The 22,118-nt window shown below is 37.0% G+C and overlaps 1 protein-coding gene across 4 annotated transcripts; it reads left to right on the forward strand.

The window, feature by feature from the left end:
• The first annotated feature begins 1,271 nt into the window (after positions 1-1,271).
• LOC103702710 (Sugar isomerase (SIS) family protein) lies at positions 1,272-21,641 on the forward strand. Of its 4 annotated transcripts, none has more exons than XM_008785253.5 (24): positions 1,272-1,493; positions 3,057-3,113; positions 3,212-3,288; positions 3,455-3,536; positions 3,607-3,654; positions 4,158-4,313; positions 4,390-4,486; positions 4,605-4,647; positions 8,938-9,005; positions 9,107-9,191; positions 9,288-9,336; positions 11,823-11,895; positions 11,981-12,041; positions 13,767-13,833; positions 13,916-13,972; positions 14,097-14,150; positions 14,245-14,373; positions 18,320-18,383; positions 18,519-18,592; positions 18,673-18,726; positions 18,813-18,881; positions 20,686-20,775; positions 20,960-21,067; positions 21,385-21,641. In XM_008785253.5, the coding sequence occupies exons 2-24, from the start codon at positions 3,063-3,065 to the stop codon at positions 21,430-21,432; spliced, it is 1,704 nt and encodes a 567-aa protein (XP_008783475.2). In that variant the 5' UTR covers positions 1,272-1,493; positions 3,057-3,062; the 3' UTR covers positions 21,433-21,641. The 4 variants fall into 4 exon arrangements, with proteins under 4 accessions (XP_008783475.2, XP_008783474.2, XP_088573119.1 ...); XM_008785252.5 differs by having other exon boundaries at positions 1,336-1,648; XM_088716987.1 differs by lacking the exon at positions 1,272-1,493 and adding an exon at positions 1,639-2,289.
• The last annotated feature ends 477 nt before the right edge of the window (positions 21,642-22,118 follow it).

Here is a 22,118-nt window from a genome sequence, read left to right on the forward strand (position 1 = left end):
CCATCAATATTTGACCAATTTCATTTATGATTATATTTCAACTTTGATTTGATGGTCATGGTTATATTTTATATTTTTCCTTGCTCGCCCGCTTGTGTTAATAATATGGTCGGATCTTTTAGTCTTAGATTCGAAAATAGTTTGGCATGGAAAAAGGGAGAGAACTTCGGAGAAATTATTGGATAGATCTGGTCTATCAGCTTAGTTATAAGACCGAACCAATAGTATCCTGCCATTAAAAAACGCAAATAGAGCATCGCCCTCCTCTTCCTCTTCATCTTTCAGTCCCGCCTCTCTTCCTTCTTCCTACTTCTCCTCCCCTCTTTGTCCTCCACTCCCACATTACCTCGCCCCTCCTTTTTGGCCTTAACCTATGCTCCATCCTCCCTCATTGCCCTAACCATTTCTCCTTCGATCTCAGCTTCCTCTTTGATGACAACAACAATGACATCTTCGATGGTGCTATCGGCAACCACATCAATAGGCTTGATGTCCTCAATGAGGACGATGGCCAACAACACTACTGCTTTGCGAAGCAGGAAAAAGAGATCGACGGCTATGGTCCCATTGGACAAAGCTTTTGGAGGGCCAGAAAACACTTTCTGGCCCTCCAAAAGTACTTTTAGGTGGAATAGGAGTATTTGGTTAAAAATTCAAGAAACTGTTTTAGCTTTGCTAGAAAGCTAAAACAGCTTTTTGGAAAAAGTTGAGAGTTTCTCCGAAAAAGCATTTTTAGGCTTCACTGGAAAGCTGTTTTGAGCTATAAATTTTTTTTTTCTTTTTGGACCAAAATACCCATAATAAAACATAATAATTACAGAAAATAATAATATTAATATATAATGATAATAAATATAATATTTTATATCTTTATTATTTATAATATTATATTACATTATATCATAATACATTGATATATTATGATGTATAATATCAAATTATGTTCTATTATTATGCTATAGTATACAATATTTTATTATAGTATTATAATAATATTATATATTTATGTATATAATATATATTATATTTTATTATGCTCTGTTGTATAATATTATGTAACGTTCTTTATGGTTGTTTTGTTATAAAGTATTTTCTTAATTTGCTTATGGAAGCTCTATCCTCAAAGTTGATTTATTTTTGTTAATTATTTTATTTGATGCACACGTGGTGGGCTACTATTGGCCTAGTCTATAGTTGAGCTTGGAGATCGGAACTTTTCCAGATGGATCATATCGATCGTAGATCTAGGATCAAATGAATCCATTTAATGTGAAATTATTAGGTGCAATCATTTCATCGGAGGTTATCTCCCCTTCAAGATGCCCTTGCCAACCTGGGCGATGAACGGCTAGTTTCGCCCGTACCACTTCCACGGGGCTGCCATGGCGAAAAACTCGTGGTAGATCTCGCCGCGTGGCATCAAGAAAGTCTCGACCCACCGGACTCGACGAAGGGCTCGCTGGTGACCGAAACCCAGGAGCGAGGAGCCAGAGGTATATTGTATTCTAGGGGCGTGGTTGTAAACTATGTAATATCCCATATTCGCATTCGATGGGCGTGGGTGTGGTTATAAAGAACGAAAACAACTGATCTCTAAAGTGCGAACCAGAAATCTCATCTCATCTTCCTTCCGCTTCCGGAGGAAGTGGTAATTTCTTCGATTTCGTCTCGATTTTTTTCCTTCTTGGTAGAATCCTATGCGCTAAGCGATTGTTTGATTTTTTGAAGTGATTTGTAGTCCAATCTCACGGTGTTGACGGCAAAGAAAGCCTAGATTTTTGATCGGGGTTAAGATCCCTAATGGCTCCGATCGCTGATGATGATTTTCGGGTGGAATTGTTTTACGATTCAGTAGATGGATTATTGGTTTTTTTTTTGTTATTCGATTATAAGATTGATCGTTTTTTTTTAAGCTCAAGATTACTGGGATATGTTTCGCATGTTCTTGGAAAAATTTAATCGTCTAATGCATTTATTTTTGAAATAATCTGTCTCTATTCGACAAGGTTTCATCAAGTTCTTGTTTTCTTTTGATACAATCATAAGATGGTTAAAAAGAAAAGCATCATTTTTCTTTTTTATAGTTAGCGAATTCTTGCCCATATATTTGATGACTTTTTTTTGGTCGGTAAAGTCTCCTGTTTTTGGCCTAGTAACGATGCTACTGATTTCTATCTGGACTAAATTTATTGCATCCCAGTTCCCAAATAGTTTACCAGTTTCTACTATCAAGTCATCATCCAAGGGACAAGTCATATGTGACAGTAGTTAGCTGTCAGCCTCTTTGAGGTGAATAAATCATGGACTATTGGTTCTTTATTTCGATTATAAGATTGATCGCTTTCTCTCTCTCTCTCTCTCTCTCTTTTGAAAGCTTATGATTCACAGAAAAATAGCGACCAGGTTAGTTTTTTCACATGTTTTTAGAAAAATCTAAACTTCGAATGCGTTTCTTTTTGAAAGAATCTCTCTTTATTCAACAAGTTTTCATCAAGTTCTTGTTTTCTTTTGATACATTCATAAGGTGTTTGTGAAAAAGCATCTTTTTTGTTTTGATAATTGGCGTATTGTTGCCCATATATTTAAGAACTTTTTTTTTTTTGGTGGTGGATAAAGCCTGTTGATTTCTGGCCTTAGTAATACTACTGATTTCTATCTGAACTAAATTAATTGGATCCCAGTTCCATATAGAAATCAGTTTTACTATCAAGTTATCATCCAAGGGACAAGTCATCTCTGACATAGGCTGTCAGCCTCTTTTGTGTGAACAAATCACACGTCAGAGGTTCTGTAATGCTCATCACCGGCTTCTGTTTCGATGATTTTGAAAGTAAACCTTACTTTGTATGAGACATATAGTGCTCATCACTAATATTTAGCTTATAAAATGTTGTTCTCAACTTAAGATGATACTCCTGAAAAAACAAATGATGATCTTTACTGATACATCTATGCTACTTTAGGACAAATTCATGGTCTCAGGCCAACTTCTGTGTTTTTTACTGATTTTTGCTTATGTAGTGCGAACATATAACAAATTCTTAGTGATATTGCAGATTTCAATGGCTTCAACCACTCTTATTTGTGACACAGAGCCCTGGAAGGACTTGAAGGTGTCATTTTGCATCTTACAACTAATGATTCTAACTTGTATAAACATTTTCTTTTCCCCCAAATGGTGAGAACTCATTCAGTATTATGTGGTATGCAGGGTCATGTTAAGGAGATAGAAAAGACACATTTACGTGATTTGATGGCCGATGTTGAGCGGTGCAAGTCAATGATGGTGTATGCTACTTACTGAATTATTTAGCCATCTAAATTTTAAGAATCTATTTATAGAAAAACACCATAGATGAACTATATGATGACTACTTGAAGTTCTTTTTTTTTTTTTTTTTTTTGAGAGCGCTCCACATTTTTCTTGATTTTTTTGTTCACCTTCCCCTAATAGAGAGTTTGATGGAATACTTCTGGACTATTCCCGGCAACGCGTTTGTCAAGACACTATAGAAAAGCTATTCAAACTGGCAGAGGTGTGATTTGCTTTACTTGTATTAGCTATGAATTCTGAGATAATTTTCTAAACACTCTTATGTTTTGCAGGCAGCACATCTTAAACAAAAGATTGACAAAATGTACGGTGGAGAGCATGTACGTAAAGTTTCGGAACACAGATTGTAGTAAATGACACACAGATTGTAGTAAATGACTCTGTAGGATTTTGTTATATATCCTTGTAAACCTCTAGATTGGTGCTATGAAGTATATGTGAAATGATCCTGCCCCTTTTTATCCTAAAAAGAAAATATACTTCCTGATCTTATATTCTCAGGTTGACCTTCTGGATATTGCTATATGGCTTATGTGATTATTGTCACATTACTCTTGGAAGAGCTCCTAGGTTACTCTTTAAGTCTAAATGCTTTCGCATTGTGCATTTTGCATTTGTCATGACTATTTTATTCATTGACATAGTGCAAGTATTGACATTTGGTTGTCGAAATTGTGTAGGCAAGAAGCTTATATTGTTATGTATGAATCCTGAGACTGTTTCTTTCTCTTCTCCTAAAACAGTTTGTTTTATGCTTTAAATTTGGGCAAATTTTGTTTGAATAGAAAATAGTGAAATATATAACTCCTTCTACATTTCTCAGATAAACAGTACAGAGAATAGATCTGTGCTGCATATAGCTTTGCGAGCCCCAAGGGATAAAGTTATTTGCAGTGATGGGAAAAATGTGGTGCCAGATGTTTGGACTGTTTTAGACAAAATCAAAGACTTTTCAGAAAGGGTCCGAAGTGGTTCATGGGTAAGAAGTAGGCCCAGGTATTGTAGACTCCATGTCTATTGTCCGAAGCACTGATGCGATTGGGTGAATGTCTCAGGTTGGAGCAACAGGAAAGGTATTAAAAGATGTTGTGGCTATTGGTATTGGTGGCAGCTTTTTAGGCCCACTATTCGTACATACAGCCCTTCAGACAGGTATCTCAGCATAACCCATAAAATCAGTGCATAATTTATTATTGGAGCCAATAATCAATCCTGTCTGCAAAATAAGTTCCCCTTTTTATATAATTCTTGCGATCTTTAAATTTTTCAGATCCAGAGGCTGCAGAAAGTGCAAAAGGACGACAGCTGCGATTGTAAGTGGACCTATTAATTATTTGCAAATTTTGTAGATCTATTTTACTTCATGATTGATAAAGCAAAATGTATGCTTGATGCTATGATTAAGGCTTCAATCTTGTTTTTTCTCCAGCCACCAGGCTCGACTCTTGGTGATCCAATGTTTCCTACATTCTTTGTTTAATATAATCCTCATCAGAAATTGTCTGATACTCAGATATAGGATTATCTTTCTGTCTTATTTGTATTCCCCTAGTTTGCTGTCATCAGTGCCCTTCTAGCATCTAGTAATGAAGTCTTAACCAACTTCTACTTTAATTAACAAAATTTCTTACCTATGCAAACCTGTTTTATGCCCATCTTTGGTTCATTCATGCAACCAAAAGCTACCACTTTTCAACCTTCAAGTCAAAGCTTGTAGGCTTAACCTATGTACATGTTTGTCCATATTAAAAAGACCCTTTAACTTCATAAATTTGGTATAAGATATTTAATGTGGTGTTTGTAGTTGTAGACCATGAGGAGGGCATTTAGATATTTAAGGCTTTTAGCTTGTTCAACAAAGGGTATTTGCCGTTTTTGGCAATAGTTGCTTCTCCTTGCCAAGGCGCTTTTTTCCTTTTACGAATGCTGGGGGCAACCTTTTACCCCACTGCCTGGGTGCCATCTTAAATATTTTTTGCTTGTGGGGCAAGTGCCTCAATGGTTACATCCTCCCCAAGTTCTAGTTTGTCCTCTTAATCCTTGGAGTGGGGGGTAATTTCAGATCGATCGAGAGGATGACCTGTTGAAGAATGTGAGTGTACGAAGTCAGCCCAATCGAATACTTACCCACTCTTCGGTTAGCAACATGCCAACTTTAGAACCCATATTGGATTTTGGACGAGCAGATCCTTGGTTAAGGAGAAAAAATGTTAATATAGGAGTCACAGTCATGGGACAAGTCATTGTTCCAATTGCCAATTTAGCACCTCAAAATATGGTTGCAGAGTAATGTTTCATCTCACAAGCGGGACATATTCTCCAAAATCCATGAGCTAGGAGGCATCAACCACCTTCATCTAATCAGCCATATCCTCCAAATTTATGGGTTGGTGGGCAAGCATGGTGATGGATCTTCCTTCACCAGATTCTCCATGGTTTCTACCTCCTACTCAAATTTATGTCTTGCCTCCATTAGATTCTCCATGCAAGCCACTCATGTTCACCTTTCCAAAGAGGTAAACCTATTAACCTCCTTAGTAAGTGAAGCAAGTGATTGTTGATATTGGTTAGCTTTTCCTTTAAATCGGCCAAGTTGGATGACTACCAAGTCCAAAACTAGGCCGACGGATGTGGTGCTAGATATATCCAATCATCTTTCGAACCATCGGCTAATGGGATGTGGAGAGTATTATTTACATCATATCCATACCGCTAGTTATGATACGAAGGCCGATGGACAACAAACCTTGGAAGGCCATCTATTATAGATCGAGTACTAGTAGGTCTTCAAAAGGGGCATCATTTGCAGGCTGAATAAGAGGTTCTAAAATGATATTAGTCTTTGATCAAATACATGATAGGTTGAAGTATTCGGCCAGTAGGATAAGATACCCGACTAGTAGGCTAAGTTGTACTTAATTAGCAAGCTGAAGTACTTGGCTAGCAGGTCGAAACATATGGCTAGTAGGCCGAAATACATGGCTAGTAGGCCAAGGTGTATTTGGTCAGTAGGCTGAAGTACTCAGCTAGCAGGCAAAAATACACAATTAGTAGGCCGAGTATTACTAGAAGGATGCCAACCTTAGACAAGTATAAAAAAAAGTCAAAAACACCAAGGATGTTGGCCGTACACTAAGGGGGCAGGTCGAAACACCAACGGTATAGGTCAATACACCAAAGATGCAGGCCGATACACCGAGGATGCATACCAAGTAACTAGGGTGTAGACCTAGGGAGGTGAGAGTTATCAGCTTATGATCAAGCCTTAATGGAGCCAATCCAAGGATGGTGGCTAGCCAATAGTTGCCATTAATCATGATGTGGGAGGAATGGTTGCACTACTTATTATGCATGGCAGTAGTGGTCTATATACATAATAAGAAGAAGTTAAGGACAATGGTCCAAAAAAGTAGTGGTATCCATGTCCCCATTACTTATGACATGAGAGGAGGGGTAACACTATCTTTCATATATGGCAATAGTGGCCCATGTGGCACACAATAACAAGAACAATTGTCTAAAATGAGTAATGGTATCCATCTTTCTACTACCTATGATACGAGAGGAGGGCGGCACTATCTACCATGTATGGTAATAGTGGTCTATATGGTAGATAATTGTAAGGACAAGTGTCCAAAATGAATTGTGGCGCCCATCTTTCTAGTTAAGAGGAGCCACTTATAAGTATTAAGTTGTAACAATAGAAAAGGCATCCTCCGAACATCATAATGAATGGATTTTTATCTTTAGTATTTTCAATTCTTCTTTGTTATTCTTTAGTTTATCAGTAATTTTGGTAGCATTCGAGTAATTAAAAGTCCTTGAAGGTTCAAGGCACTCGAACCGCGGCACTTTCTCCTCTTAATTCTAATGACAAACTGGTGTCACACTTGCGCAATTATCCAACCCAGCGGCAAGCTTGTTCTCCCATCTCGATGGACGAGGAAAATGGTAATAGGTGGAATGTTAGTTTTTTCTAAGAGTACTTGATAAGACTTGCTTTTGGAAGAAAATTTGAGAAATTGTATCATTCATATATGTTGATTAAAGGCAGGGTCGGCGGAACCGTCCCGAACCGGACAGTTTCGGCTGTTCTGAGCCATATCGGTGGTTCACCGATATGGTTTCGGCAATGGAAACGAAACTCGTTGTCAGAGTCGAAAAAGCAAAAGGAAAGAGAGAGCGAGCAAGGGAGGGAGGGAGAGGGAGAGGGGGTGCGACCTCACCTCCCGCGGCCTCTGCCGGCGTCCACCACCCTCCGCAGAGCTCCCTTCCTCTCCCTCTCTCTCTCTTTCTCTCTCTCATGGTCTGCGTGCTCTCTCCTCCGTCGGTATCGGCCCGACACGGCCCGTACCGACTCATGCCACCAGAGAACTGGTACGGTGCCCAGTACCGGTTCCGCTGACCTTGATTAAGGGTGTTCTTGATAGTTTCTTTATGGAATAAAAACATTTCCATTTTTTAAAGCAAGGTGATGACCTTTCCTTCTTTCAGTTTCCATGGCTTGTAGATGTTTTGAGCTGATTGATGGTTAAGGTTATTAGAAAACTTGGTGTTATAAATGGTGATAAAGCTAAAGATGATTTTCTTGAAAAATAATGCTTGCTGTATGGATGCATTACTCCATGTTCATATGTGATGGGTTGTCTTAGATCAGTGCTTCATACTTGAAGCAGCTTTAGGCTATTATGATTGAACAAAAATTAATTTGAGTAATTCTTCAGGATGAGATTTTGATGGATGAGGACTTGATGCAGGTTTTTCCCAATTATGCAGATGTAGGTTTTTTTTTTAATCTTGCGTTCATTATTGTCAATTAAAAATTGTTGGTTAACAGCATGACTTTTGCAGTGAAATCTCCTAGGATGAAATTTTTGTGGAATTTAAACACAACAGCGACTTTCATGGGGAGTAGAATAAAATGAGATTTTGGTTAATGACCATGTTGACAGACTGAAGCCATGGAGCTTGGTTACTTATTATTGAAACTACCTGGTGAGCATGGACCAGGTCTTCATTTGAAATCATTTCTTGTGATTCATGGAATTAACATGCCACCTCTTTAGTGACTAAGAGCTAAGATGGTCATTTGCAATGAAGCCCAGAAGGTGTCTTAATAGCAGAACTTTATAGGAGTGAAAGAGAGGACATGTGACTGAAGAAATCTAGACAGAGAACAGAAGTTGAGATTTTGAAAGTGCTTGCATAGATTGCTGATGTTGCCTTAGCAACAACTACTCGTGTTAAGGAAATCATTAGCTGGAGCCCTGATAGACAAAATAAGATAGGCTTATGCAATGAACTTTGAGATGTTGATTTTGTGCTTGGAAAACAAATTGGAATACTAACTTCTTGTCTTAGGAAACATGCAATAAACTTTGAGATGTTGACACTTTAGGAGCTTAAATTTCATTTATCATCTTATTACCTGCTTATGCTATTGATATCCTTAGCTAGCTAGGCTGAAAATTTTAAAGATCCTTTATATCCTGCACGGTTCAAAGTCTTCACAGGATATAAGTTCTTTGATAAAGTGCATTAGCTGAATATTTATCATGTCCTACATCTAATAAGCTTTTTCTTGTTTTTTTTTTTTTTGCCAGTCTTGCAAATGTAGATCCAATTGATGTTGCTCGTAACATCACTGGGTTAAATCCTGAAACAACCTTAGGTAACTACTACTTTTTTGAATTATTTTTTATATTCTTTCGATGCTACTTATATATCTTACCTTATCCTCTTTACTTCTGGTTCTTCTTCTGACGAATGCAGTTGTGGTGGTTTCAAAGACTTTTACAACAGCTGAAACTATGTTGAATGCTCGAACATTGAAGGAATGGATTCAAGCTGCTCTTGGGTTAGCACAGCTCAACAACGAAATCATTCATGGAGATTGTTCTTTCGCCTTTTGTTTTATTTACATGTATACTTATTTTGTTCTGACTGGTTTCAGGCCTCAGGCAGTTGCAAAGCATATGGTGGCTGTCAGCACAAATCTTCCGGTACTTATTTTCAATCATTTTAGCTTCACCACAGAAAATTTTCAGTTAGTGAAGCAACTATTTATGTCATGCCATGTCATTATCTTCCTTCATGTTTGATTTCAATAATTGGAGGTTTTAATTCTTGAAAGTTTTTTTTTCTGTTAATAGAATATTATTGTGATAGTGGTGTCGGCATAATTAGGTCATCTTGAACTTGATTGAGCAATAATATTATGTTGGTAAAAATAAAATTGAGTTTAAAAATATTTGGTTTGGTTCAAGACAAGGAAGTATAGATGGTGTTACTGAATACTATCCAATAACATGCTAATAGGGGTGTAAATGGGCCAGGGTGATTGAACAACTTTCCAGTTGGTCCTTCTTAGGATGGATTTTATTTCTGATGTTTGAAAGCATGGGTAGGGGTGGCAATTTATGACTCGACTCGTCAACCCGACCCACAAACAATCCGCTTCAAGCAAGTTTGGATTTGACATAGACAGATTTGGGTCATAAACGGGTTAACCCATCTAAACTTGTTTATTAAATGGGTTGGGTTTAGGGTTAGACTTTTGACCTGTTTAACCCCTTTTGACCTGTTTAATTATTGGGTCGGATCATAACCCGACCCATTTAATCTGTTTAAAACCTATTTAACCTGTTTAAACCTACTTAACCTATTTCTGACCTGTTTAATCCGACCCGCTTAATCTGTTTAAATCCGTTTAATCCGTTAAACCCATTTAACCCGTTTAACCTGGCTTGACCTGTTTAATAAATGGGCTATGTGGGTTGCATCGGGTTATCTATTTTATAAACAAGTTGGATTTAGATATGAAATTTTGACATGATTAATAAATAGGTCGGATTCGGGTTGATGAATTTTTGATTCGTTTTGCATCCGATCCGACCTGTATCTGACCCAACCCAACCCGATTGCCACCCCTAAGCATGGGTCAGGCTTGAATTTTCTCCCTATGCTAAGAGGTGGACCTTAGGATTACCACAGTCGGTCCATTGACCATAATAATGCCATTAGGACAATTAAAACCATTCATAGACACACAACATGCCCCCCCCCCCCCCCCCCCAAAAAAAAAAATCCCCGATTCTTTTCCCTTAAATTACTTGTACATGCCTCTTGGTAAAAATTGATTGTGGATTTTTGTGCTTTTATTCAAGATATGTGTGATTTCACATCAAATCCATAGGAAATCTCATGACCTATGCAACACAAGAATGCAAATTGGTCAAACTAATCATTATCAGTTGGGGATAATTGATGTAATAAAAGTTAATTAACGAAGATGAAAAACAACTTCCAAAAGGAAAAAAATTTCAAAGGGCAAACATTCTTATTCTCATTCGGTTTAAAAGGTTGTTCAAGGCATATGCAATGCCTTGTAGATGACATCATGTCCCACATGATGTTTTACATTGGAAGTTGGAATTTTAAGAACATGAGGGTCAGTATCTGCTTCTAAGTGAGCATGTGCTTAGCACATGATTTTTAAGTAGTTGGTATCTTAAAAGCTTGTTTAGCTATGATGAGAAACAAAAAGATCAGTTGTGAGGTGGAATGCCAAGGCTGAAAATGACTATATTGGAGGAAGCACAGGATTACAGGAACTACACATTTAAAGATGGCATAGTTAGCTGATTGAAATAGCATGGGGATGAGCAAAGGCCTAGGTAAGAAGAGGGTCATGAATTTGCATCAAGGAATCAATAGGGAAAGAGAATAATTAGGATGACATGGATAGAATTTGTGTTTGGATTTATATTAGTTTAAACTGTCAAAGGTAACCTCTTCAAGTTGGTAGGTAAGCATGTTTTGAAGCTCTCCCTCAATTGCAAGGGTGGTTAGTTAATTATGTTAGGTCCTGATGATAACAAAATAATAGTAAGTTTAATTTTAAGATCCGGTCCCATTTATTTGGAGTTGTGCTAATTTGGATTTTAGTTGTTTGCATATGTACTATAAGAAATTGTTGGGTACTTCAATAACATTTGTACGTCATAAGTAGGGTTATGGTGTTAGATTCCTTCTCCTGCTACATGTAAGTTTGGACAAGGACTCTGCTTCAAGCCTTAAACATATGCTCATGTAAACACTGATGTTGTTTGTGAGAACTGAGAACCCAAAGGAAGTTGTTGATTGCTTTGAAATATTTAGTACTTCACCGTGGATTCTGTCCGTATTTTTTGTCTTTACATTTCTGTGCATGTGTGAGTGAGCAGAGCACATAATTGTTTATTTACTAATTTATTTCTGATATCAGTGCCTTAAACTAATGTCAGATTATTTCTTTTTCAACTTGTCTGCCTTACCTGTATCAACCGATCTCCATTCCTCGAATAAGATTATCTGCATTCAGAACATTACTATTTATTTATGTTTTGAAAATCAGTGCACAAAGTGCGGATGGGAACCAATATTAAAGCTTCAGTATCTTTTCGTACTGTGTTCACTGACACTTTGGTTAAAACTTTTTAACTGACAGCTTGTAAAGGAGTTTGGGATTGACCCTGCTAATGCTTTTGCATTTTGGGACTGGGTTGGTGGTCGCTATAGTGGTAATTATTCTTATGTTTTTGGTCTGCCTATTGAAACTTCTGGTCTATTTCACATCTCTTTATTGATAATGACATATTAATCCAGTGTGCAGTGCTGTTGGCGTGCTGCCTTTATCTCTCCAATATGGTTTTCCAATTGTCCAGAAGTATGGTGACTCATGCTTATATATGTTTCTTGATATAATTATCTGGATTAGTAGCTCAAATGCAGTATATAACCATCACTTCTTTTAGATAAGCTGTGGTTGGGCTCGTGATTATTTCAGATGATGCACATATTTTATTATGAGAACAGGGTCGCTGCAAATAATGAAGAACAAAATCTACCTGGAATCATTTGTAAGTTGTAGAAAGTAAAATAACTGTTGATAAATATAAGGAGATTTTGTGAATAGGAGTCACCCATAAATCCATAGGAAATATCTTTTGTACCAAATGTTGTTTTTATGTTCTTGCAAATTTTATAGCCCAGAATTCCGTTTCTTGCCAAAAACTGAATCAATTTATTTTTGTATGTTTTCTAACCAGACATCTGTCCTTGGTGAATAGCTTTACCAACAAAACTAATCATCTTTAGGGGAAAACAAGTTCAAAAGCCAGAAGTTCTATAAAATGCTTTGCCAAATTATCTACTATGGACTATAAATATTTTTTCTGTCCTGGACCACCATAGATAGAAAAATTATGAGACAACGATGCAGTAAATTTAAATGTGTGAATATCTTTTTCTGATTTGTGCAAACGAAAAAAATTTCCTGCTGCAGTGCAATTAGTCTGAACAAAATCTAAATGTCTCATTGAGAAGATCTTAGCATGGGGAACTTCCAGTTTAAGAGAACAAAAAATTGGAAGAAACAAATAAAAATTTAGATTGTATAGATGCATGAGAAAAAAAGCACAAAGTTCAATAGTAACAACTAAAACACAGTACAAATCTATGTTGTTCCGTGCATCTTTATGATAACTATCACAGAGCAAAACCTGTCTCTAAACATGGATAAAGGAGCACTGAGATTTGTCACACATTTATGGTGAGATATCAAGTGGAGAACAAAAAAGTTATACAGTTCATCTAAGGACATCTACAAAAGTTAAAGAAACTCAGATATTCAGAAAAGAAACATATGAACCAATTTTTTGTCACATAAATCATCACACTTTAGACTTGGAACTAACTTCCTGAGACTTGGTTTTGCTTATGATGGATGTAAAGTTTAGCACATGCTGTTTCAATCAGATGCATGTGTTCTAAAACCAAATAATGGATCTATTGATTCGTCTACTTCTTATGATAAATCTGGTACATCTTTGTGTGTTCTGAAATTTGAGGTATTTTGTAGATCTTCCAGCTTATGTAGCAAAATGAATTATGATGTCTTCCTCTGATGATATAGAATGGAAGCAATATTGAGAACCTTTTCTTCTCACCAAGCAGATGGATGACCATCAACTTTGAATCTACTTGGTATTAAAAGTTATGTGTGAAGTTTCCTTCAATAGATCTTTAAAAATTATGGAGCTAAAAGGACCCCACCTTTTCTTTCTAAGTTCGAGCCAAATAGGCTAGTTCAGATTATCTTTCATTTGTACAATGTACCCGTGGCTTGTATCTCCACCGAAGTCCAGAAGGATGGAAACCCTACATCCTATCTCTCTGTCTCTCTCTTCTCTCTCTATTGTCTCTTCCCCATCTTGAAAGCTAATTGACCTTGGAGCTAAAAGCACATTTTATTTGATGATGTATTTGCAGTCTTGAGGTCATGGGTTCAAACACAGCTTACCTGTTAAGATAAATAACCTCACAATCTTTGGTTTTTACATTTTGGTCCCTTAATGAAGTCATGATTTTTTTTCTCTTTTTCTTATTGAAGATTTCTGAATGGAGCTTCTAGCATCGACAACCATTTCTATTCAACTTCATTTGAAAAGAACATGCCTGTAAGTTTTATTATCTGTTAAGGTCCATGCCATCTTTAAATAGCACGTTTTACTAACAGATTCATTCTTTGCACTTCACCAGGTACTCCTAGGTTTGTTGAGTGTATGGAATGTTTCTTTCTTGGGATATCCTGCGAGAGTATGTAATATGTTACATTTGCTGTTGTCATTTGAAGTTTGAACTGTTGAACACTATCTTTATGTTTAATTTGAAAAATAGGAGCAGTTTCCTCTAACAAATGACTCCTCTCATCTCCATTCAGGCCATATTGCCGTACTCTCAGGCACTCGAGAAATTTGCTCCACATATACAACAGGTATTTAAATTTTGTTTTCAATTTAACTTGAAGATCAAGATCTTTTTCTCCTGTTTGATTATAATTCCTGAAGTGAAGTAATTATATATTAAAGGTTAGCATGGAGAGCAATGGAAAAGGTGTATCCATTGATGGTATTCCCCTTCCCTTTGAGGCTGGTGAAATAGATTTTGGAGAACCTGGAACAAATGGTCAGCACAGCTTCTACCAGCTGATCCATCAGGTAATTATGCTCCTTGACATATTTGATTAGAATTTGGCAATTTTTTAAATTTGTCAACTGTTTTGCTGAACTCCAAACCTTTTTTTTATCATGGATGTTATATTATCTTGCTTACCATAGAGTTCTGTTTACCTTGTATATCATTACGCTCGTCTTCCATGCATGGTCTGTAGTGGTGTTGGCAGGATGGTTAAAGTCCAGGAAATATAAGTCTAATGTTTGGTTCTCTTGAGTATTATCAGTCATTGTTTCTGGAGGTTTGATTTTCCATTCTTTTGAAAATTACCTAACTTCTCATATGTTACCCAAAAACTAGAGTGTTGATAATATTCATTCATTCATATTAATTCTTTAGACTGGATCATATGAAACATATGATGCTACCAAGTTACAGTCTTTTAAATTAAAAATTTGACAATCATCTTGGAATTTCAAATCTTAAAGGTTCCTGTTAAGCCTCCTTCACAGTTTTATCTTAATATGGTAGAAACAGAATTGAAAAGTTGAGAATGGAACGAACATGGACTTTGGAAGCTTTGGGAGATAAAATTTGGAAATCATCATTTTTTTTTTCACAAAACATGAGAAACAGAGAGATGTTGTAAAGTTGTTTTTGGTGTGCTCTTCTTAGGCTCCATTTTTTTTCAGCATCGCATTGCCTAAAGTATTTGACCTTGGATTTTTCAGCATGCAACTTTGTTGGTTGATGACTCCAAGCTGGTTCGTAATGCCCCCATGAGAGCATCACTGATGTTAACTAAAGCGGTTCACTTGTTTTCATTAGTTTGCATTAGTTTGCTAAGTAGAACTGCATAATGTTCTGATGGTATCCCAGTGGTGATCCTTTATTAGAATCTTGTTGCAAACATGTGGGAGATTAATTCCTGTTTAACTTGTAATGCATTTGAAACTGAAGTTCAAGCCAAAAAGAAAGAAAGAAAAAAATAAGTTCTGTTTATGAAACAGGAATCTACGAATCCTGTTAGATCCCTCCACTTATTTCCGTCTAGGTGAGGTAAGACGAGAAAGGGCAAAAAACATTAACTTATTGTTCTTAATGGGAGAAAGATGAGAAGCAAACAAGCATAATTTTTTATTGAAGATGCAAGAACAAGAAGAAAAACATTTCAGAGAAAAAGATTAAAATGGATTTTATTTGATGGCCTATCCTTGCATCCTAGATCACTGAAAAACATGGTCCTATTGGATTTAGCAGCTAGGTATTGGATCTTTTAAGTACATCCAATCATATAAATTGCTAATCATGCTGAAAAGGAGGTCCCATTACAAGGTCTGCTGAACCGACCTGTACCGGTCGGTTCAGCCCGTACCGGACCGGTACCGAGCCGCACCGGTCCGGTACAGGGGTATAAAACGGTTTCGACCCAATATGGGTCGGAACCGTTTGGTTTGAGCCTCGTACCGGTGCGAACCGGCTCGGTTCGCACCGGTACATGTGTGAACCGGCTCGGTTCGCACCGGTATGAGCTCGAACCGGTGCGAACCGAGCCGGTTCGCACCGGTTCGCACCGGTTCGCTTCTGAAAAATAGTGCCAGCGCTGTGGCACTTTGAAAATGCCACAGCGCTGGCCAGAGGCTGGCACTTTCAAAAGTGCCATACTGGGGCACTTTTCAAAGTGCCACTCAACCCGATTTTAGATATTCGAGAGTGCTTTAAATGTATGTAATTGATTGTATCTTAATTTGAAAATATTTTATGTTCTTCATCTCATTATTTGAATCATTTGGAAGTAATAAGTTGCATCATCTACTTTTAACCTTAAACCTAAACATAAAAACATCAAAAAAATATCCAAAAGTGAAAGAACTCCAAAAAAAAAAAAACGACTATGGGGTCGAAACCAGGCCGAATGTGCTCCATCGGTACGGTATCGGTTCGGCTCGGTTCGGCACCTGTACCGTACCGTTACCGGAGCCGACCGGTACGTCGGTACCATCGGTACCGCGAACTTTGTCCCATTAGAAGAAAAATCCACTTCCCTAATCTTCATTTTTTGTAACAAGTAACAACCACAAACGAAGTTGTTATTCTGTGGAGTTAAACTAAAAGCTCAATTTTCTTATATCCAAAAAGTCTTAGAAACACATATAGGGAGTCAGTCCAACTGCAAATAAAATAAAAAAAATATGAATCCTATGACATTTATAACATGTATAATGCTATTAATGTTGAAAAATGATTCACTGATTTAGATGCTTTCCCTTTGCATTCATGATTTTCTGTCAGTGATTCGCATTTGAGTGTTAACATTGTGACTTAGCAATGAGAGGTGTGCACTTAGTAGTGTCTTATACAAAGTATGTCTAGTACAACCTCCATCACTATGAACGATCCTTGCAACCATCAAATTTTTGAATTCAATTTGCATCACAAATCTTCTCACCATGATAAGTTCTTCCTATCAAAATTCTCTAATTCTATTGATGTGACTTGAAACTGAAGACTCTTCTTTTCTTGTCTCATTTCATCCACTAGAAACTGAAGAGCTCATTGGTAAAAGATCAGAGCAAGATAATTAGAAACCTGTAGCTGAGAAAATGAGAAAGTGGGTATCTTAGATGCTGTTATGTGTCTCCCAGCATGTTTTGGTTCCATATTGATAGGGTTAGATACCAGGAAGGATTAGATATTTTATGTAGGGAGGATGTGATGTCCCACTGAATCAAATATTAGATTTTTCAAGATGGAGCTCCAAACTCTGATTTACTCCTCTATAATAAGAATCTCACTGGAAATAGGGCACCGATGTTTCTTAATATTTCTTTTTGTCTAAAAACTGATGACTCTAATCAACCTTGCTTTTCTACTTGGCCTTCTCGATTTACCAAAGACTTGAATTAATTCCTTAACTCATGAATTACTTATACATCTATACAAGATCATCTACGATGAATAACAGAGTTATTTCCTGTTATAATCTCCGTGCCCCATTGCATCAGAAATCACACTAACAATCATAGGGGAGACTTTACCTCTTAGCAAGGGGAAACTAGTGAAGGTTTTATTACCTTTTCTTCTGTACACCTATGTGGACACCGTTACCCCCTATCATTGGCTCTATAACTAGGCGAAATGGTGAGGAAGCTGCTTCTAGGGACCATACGAACTAGAAGGAATGATGCCTGCATAGGTGGGGGGTTGCCTCTACTTCTACATGTGGTGCTACCTTCACTGCTTTCAAAGTAGCAATTAGAATTGGACCTAGCATTTATCCCACATTGGGAATTCTCTCTGTTATGTTGTTGGTTTTAGAGAGTGCGGGGGCCTTTGTCTCTAACTGAACTAAAGGGGATTGGTTGTGGTGATGGGGGAGGGGAGGTTCTTTTACTGCTATAAATTTTGTAGTTTGTCACCTTCATTTTGTGCTCCTATTCTTCTTGTCATAGTCTTATATATACCTGAGGAAGAATATGCGTGGAAACATTTTGGAAGTACTGAGATCAAAACAAGGCTAGATCTGGTTCTTTTCCATATAAGTATTGCTGCCCAAGATTGTTGAGTTTACAAAACAATTGGGATATAAAATGCAAATGCGTAGAATTTGTATCCTTAATTTCATTATTTCTTGATAGTCGTACGTTGAATTTTAAGCAGACGCAACCTATTCCCGGCTTAAATCCACTGGTTAACAGCCTTTTACTTCTCAGTCTTTTCTTATCTTGCATATAGCAATCATCATCTTGCTTGCTTAAACTCATATAACTTCTCCCAGTCAACCCGTTACTCCATCCCATCCGAAATATACTGATTATTCTTCAATTTTTTAAGTCAAGTTTGGAGATGTAACCTAGTATTATAACTTAAGATTTTTATGAATGAAAAATGCTGCACTATATGACATTTTTTCTTGCAGTTTGTCCAAAATTGTTATGATACTTTACTTTGAAAATTGATCTTTCAAGTATTTCTTTTAAAACCATCCAGGGAAGGGTTATTCCTTGCGATTTCATCGGTGTTGTAAAAAGTCAGCAGCCTATTTACTTGAAAGGTACCTAATCTAAAGAATCAGTTTTTCCCTAAAAAATTACCATTCCCAGTAACTAATCTGCTCTCCAGTGCTGTTTTGTTGGATGTTGCTTTGCAACTTGTTAGCTCATGCCATTCCATTTCTCCTATCTTGCAGGGGAAGCAGTGAGTAACCATGATGAGCTGATGTCGAACTTTTTTGCACAGCCAGATGCTCTTGCTTATGGGAAGGTAAGTCCTGCTGATTATGCATTTTTTAAAGCTGGTTGTGCTTAGGTTGATCCCGTAACTAAGACCAGATGATGTTCCAGACTCGAGAACAGTTGCTTGGTGAGAAGGTCCCCAACCACCTTATTCTTCACAAGGTGATGTCTTATTTTCTTCAATCCTAAGTAGTTGTGTTCTATGTTTTGACCTTATTTCTTACTGTAAATTCTTCTGTGATCTTCAGACTTTTTCTGGCAATCGTCCATCACTGAGTCTACTACTACCCTCATTAAGTGCTTACAACATTGGACAGGTATGTGCAGTCTTGATGGACACCTTTCTTGTTGATGGTGTGCGAAATCTTTAGCACTCCTTTCGATTATGACCATGTACCTGCTTAAGAACAAGTTTATGTAAAGCTTATTTTGCTTAAAGCATGCCCTAGTAGGAAATTTTGATGCATTCCCTGCATAGTTTTCATTTTTGAAACAATTTAGTTATCCTCAAAAGAATGTTTGATTATTTTGGCATTTTTTGTCTCTCTCCCTGATTTTGATAGGATGGAAGCAAGGGAAAAATTCATGCTGTACTAAAACTCACTTACATTAGATCTTTCATACTGGAAGCCATACTTTATGACATGGTTGCTTGTTTTGTTATTATATATGTTCTTTTAATGATGCTCAACTAGCTTTGTCCTTAGAAACTGTCCATTGGCTGGTAGTCTAACAATGTAGGCGTTTGTTGAATTTATGACTTGTTTTTTTATCATTCATTCAATCCAGCCCCTGTTGTTATGTCATGATAGTCATCTCCATTCCTTTTTTGCTTCCCTACAACCTAGATCTGTGCACCTCTTTTAGATTTCATCAGTGTCCTTTCTCGTCATCATTTATATTTATCGTTCTAGGATGCAACTTTTGAAAATAGGAGAAACAAGGTAAAGAAAGGTGTTTCAGTGCACGAGGCTCCCACCAATGCGGAGTCTGGTAGTGGGGTGGGGGTTAGTTGTATGAAGCCTTGCCTTACATTTGGAGACCCATATCACAATGGAGCAACCTTACTGTTGCACCAAGAGAGCAACCTGAAAATTCATGATACTTACGATACATGAGAGGTATATAATTAACCTTCGTTCGTATGATCATATCCAAGTGTTTCCCTGCAGTACATGTCAATTGACTACACGATGCTGGAAACTTTGCCATATCGTGTTGTATACATATGCTTTGCTATCATGATTTGAATGTGTTAGAACACCGCCATGTTTGATTTTGGCTGCAGGTTGTGCATATTATTTGACACTTACCATCTGCATTAGATTGTCTGCACTCATGGTAGTTCATGCAAGTCTAGTGATGCATTAGCAATTAACTTGGAAGAACTTGTTCTTATGTGTGGTAGTTGTCTCTAAACGTCTTACGGGGCAAATAGCGGCCATTTGTTGCATATTTTTTCATCTGAACCATGTTAATTTTTCTGCATGGGAATTGCAAATCTTGCTATACATTTTATGTTGTTTGTCCCGAGCTTTAATCTTGTTATATTGCTTCTTGACTTAGTTGCCCAACGTTAAGGACTAGATTTTGCATACATCATATTATGACATGTCGCACCAGTGACAGAGCACATATTGAGTCTGTAGATATTTATTTTCATTCGACAAGGAAAATGTTACAACTGTATTCTTTTTTAAGCACTCAGCAAACTTGGGGGTAATATTATATATTCCCAGGAAGATTCTGTGAACAGCAAGAAGGAATTGTTAGCAAACTTTATTCTCAGTTAGGTACACTTTTTGAATACCGGTAACTGAAAGACAGATTAGTCATTTGTCTGGAATGGTAGCAGTAAATAATTTATTTTCAGAAGATTAATTTGTGATAAAAGTATCATGAGACATTTGTTCTTGTGCCATGATCCTAGTATTCTTGAAAAATTATTTGCTCATATCAAAACAAAATGGTCGCTGTTCTTTATTGCGATCTTCTGTAGCCTGCTTGGGTACTGGGTGTTTATAATTTTATATCCCTGCATTGATGATAAGACTTAGATTTGCATGTCTCAGTGATCTGTTATACTTGCTAATTGCTCTATTATCACATCATTTTTTTCAGCTGCTAGCCATATATGAGCACAGAATTGCAGTTGAAGGCTTCATATGGGGGATTAACTCTTTCGACCAATGGGGTGTGGAGTTGGGCAAGGTATCTTGAAAAGACTTTTCTCCTTGAAAATTCATTTTTCATATCTATAGTTGGATGCAGTCTACCTTTAAGTTTGGTTCATTTCTGTGGACTTTGCGTTGAGTCAGAAAGAATTCTTATTCCCCCTCCATATTTTTCTTCTACTTTCGATGCAACTTATGTGTTTTGCCAATTGAAATTTCAGTCACTCGCCACTCAAGTTAGGAAGCAACTGAACATTTCTCGCACACAAGGGAAGCCTGTTGTGGGTTTTAATTTCAGTACCTCCACTTTGTTAACAAGATACCTTGAGGTATGTTTCCTGCAAGTTGTCTTACATGCCATATTTCTTTCATACTCATGTATATCAGCTATCAGATATCAATTACTAGAATCCCCATGAAATGTCTATTGCCGGTTGATGAGATCACAGTAAAAGATGAATTTCTTGGAAGACACAAGGCAGTCCTGTTTTACTTCAGGAAGGCTAACATAGAGATGTTGATGTGCCATGTATTTCTATATTTTTCAACATGTTGCCATTATATTCTGCCTCTTCAGTTTGAACCTTCTTAAGTTGTAATATAATAGGACTCATGCCTATAATGTACTTTTTGACAAACTTTGCAGGTGGACTCTGGCGTACAATCCGAATCTACTGTGCTGCCAAAAATGTAATCCAAAGACAGTCTCATGCTATGTTGTTTTGATCTGATCTGTTAGCGAAGAAGTAAACCTTGGCTGAGTATTTATCTGCTTGTAATAAAATCTTCAAATTTTTCAATGTCCGTGACATCAATTTTTACTTTGTTTTGTTCAACTATAGTTTCAAGTGGCCTATGAAAAATGATAATCTACAATAATATTAAATTGAATTGCTTTTTGCCCGCTCCGCTCTAAATTATATTTGATGCCATGTGGCAATTTTGGATTACTTTTCAGTTTTTTTGTATATGTATTTCTGATAGATTCAAAAATATGCTGTCACATGCTGGGGCTGAAGTCAAGCTCTTTAATGCTTAGCTTGGAAGGAAATGCTTGGTACACCGATCTCTTACAACGCCTATCACTACACATTCCTACTGATATATGGTGCCCAAATGAGACACACTGGGTTTCATGTGTGAGCAAGATTGGTGGGGTTCCTCCAAAATGGGTATTGTCAAATGCTAGCTCGCTTGTGAAATAGATGATATGATATCAGTATCTGAACTCATTAGTGAGGCTGCAAGTGTATCTGATCTACCATGTTTGATCAATGCAATCAGAAATCATTTAGATCAGGCACGGATCAACAAAAAAGAAAAAGACTCATTATAATGTAGAATTGATGTATCTCATATGATATGACACATGATCTGTGA

Source organism: Phoenix dactylifera, chromosome 1, assembly GCF_051530095.1.
Source record: "Phoenix dactylifera cultivar Ajwa chromosome 1, Ajwa_hap1_PhDact_Kaust_v1.1, whole genome shotgun sequence".
NCBI classification, from domain to species: domain Eukaryota; kingdom Viridiplantae; phylum Streptophyta; class Magnoliopsida; order Arecales; family Arecaceae; genus Phoenix; species Phoenix dactylifera.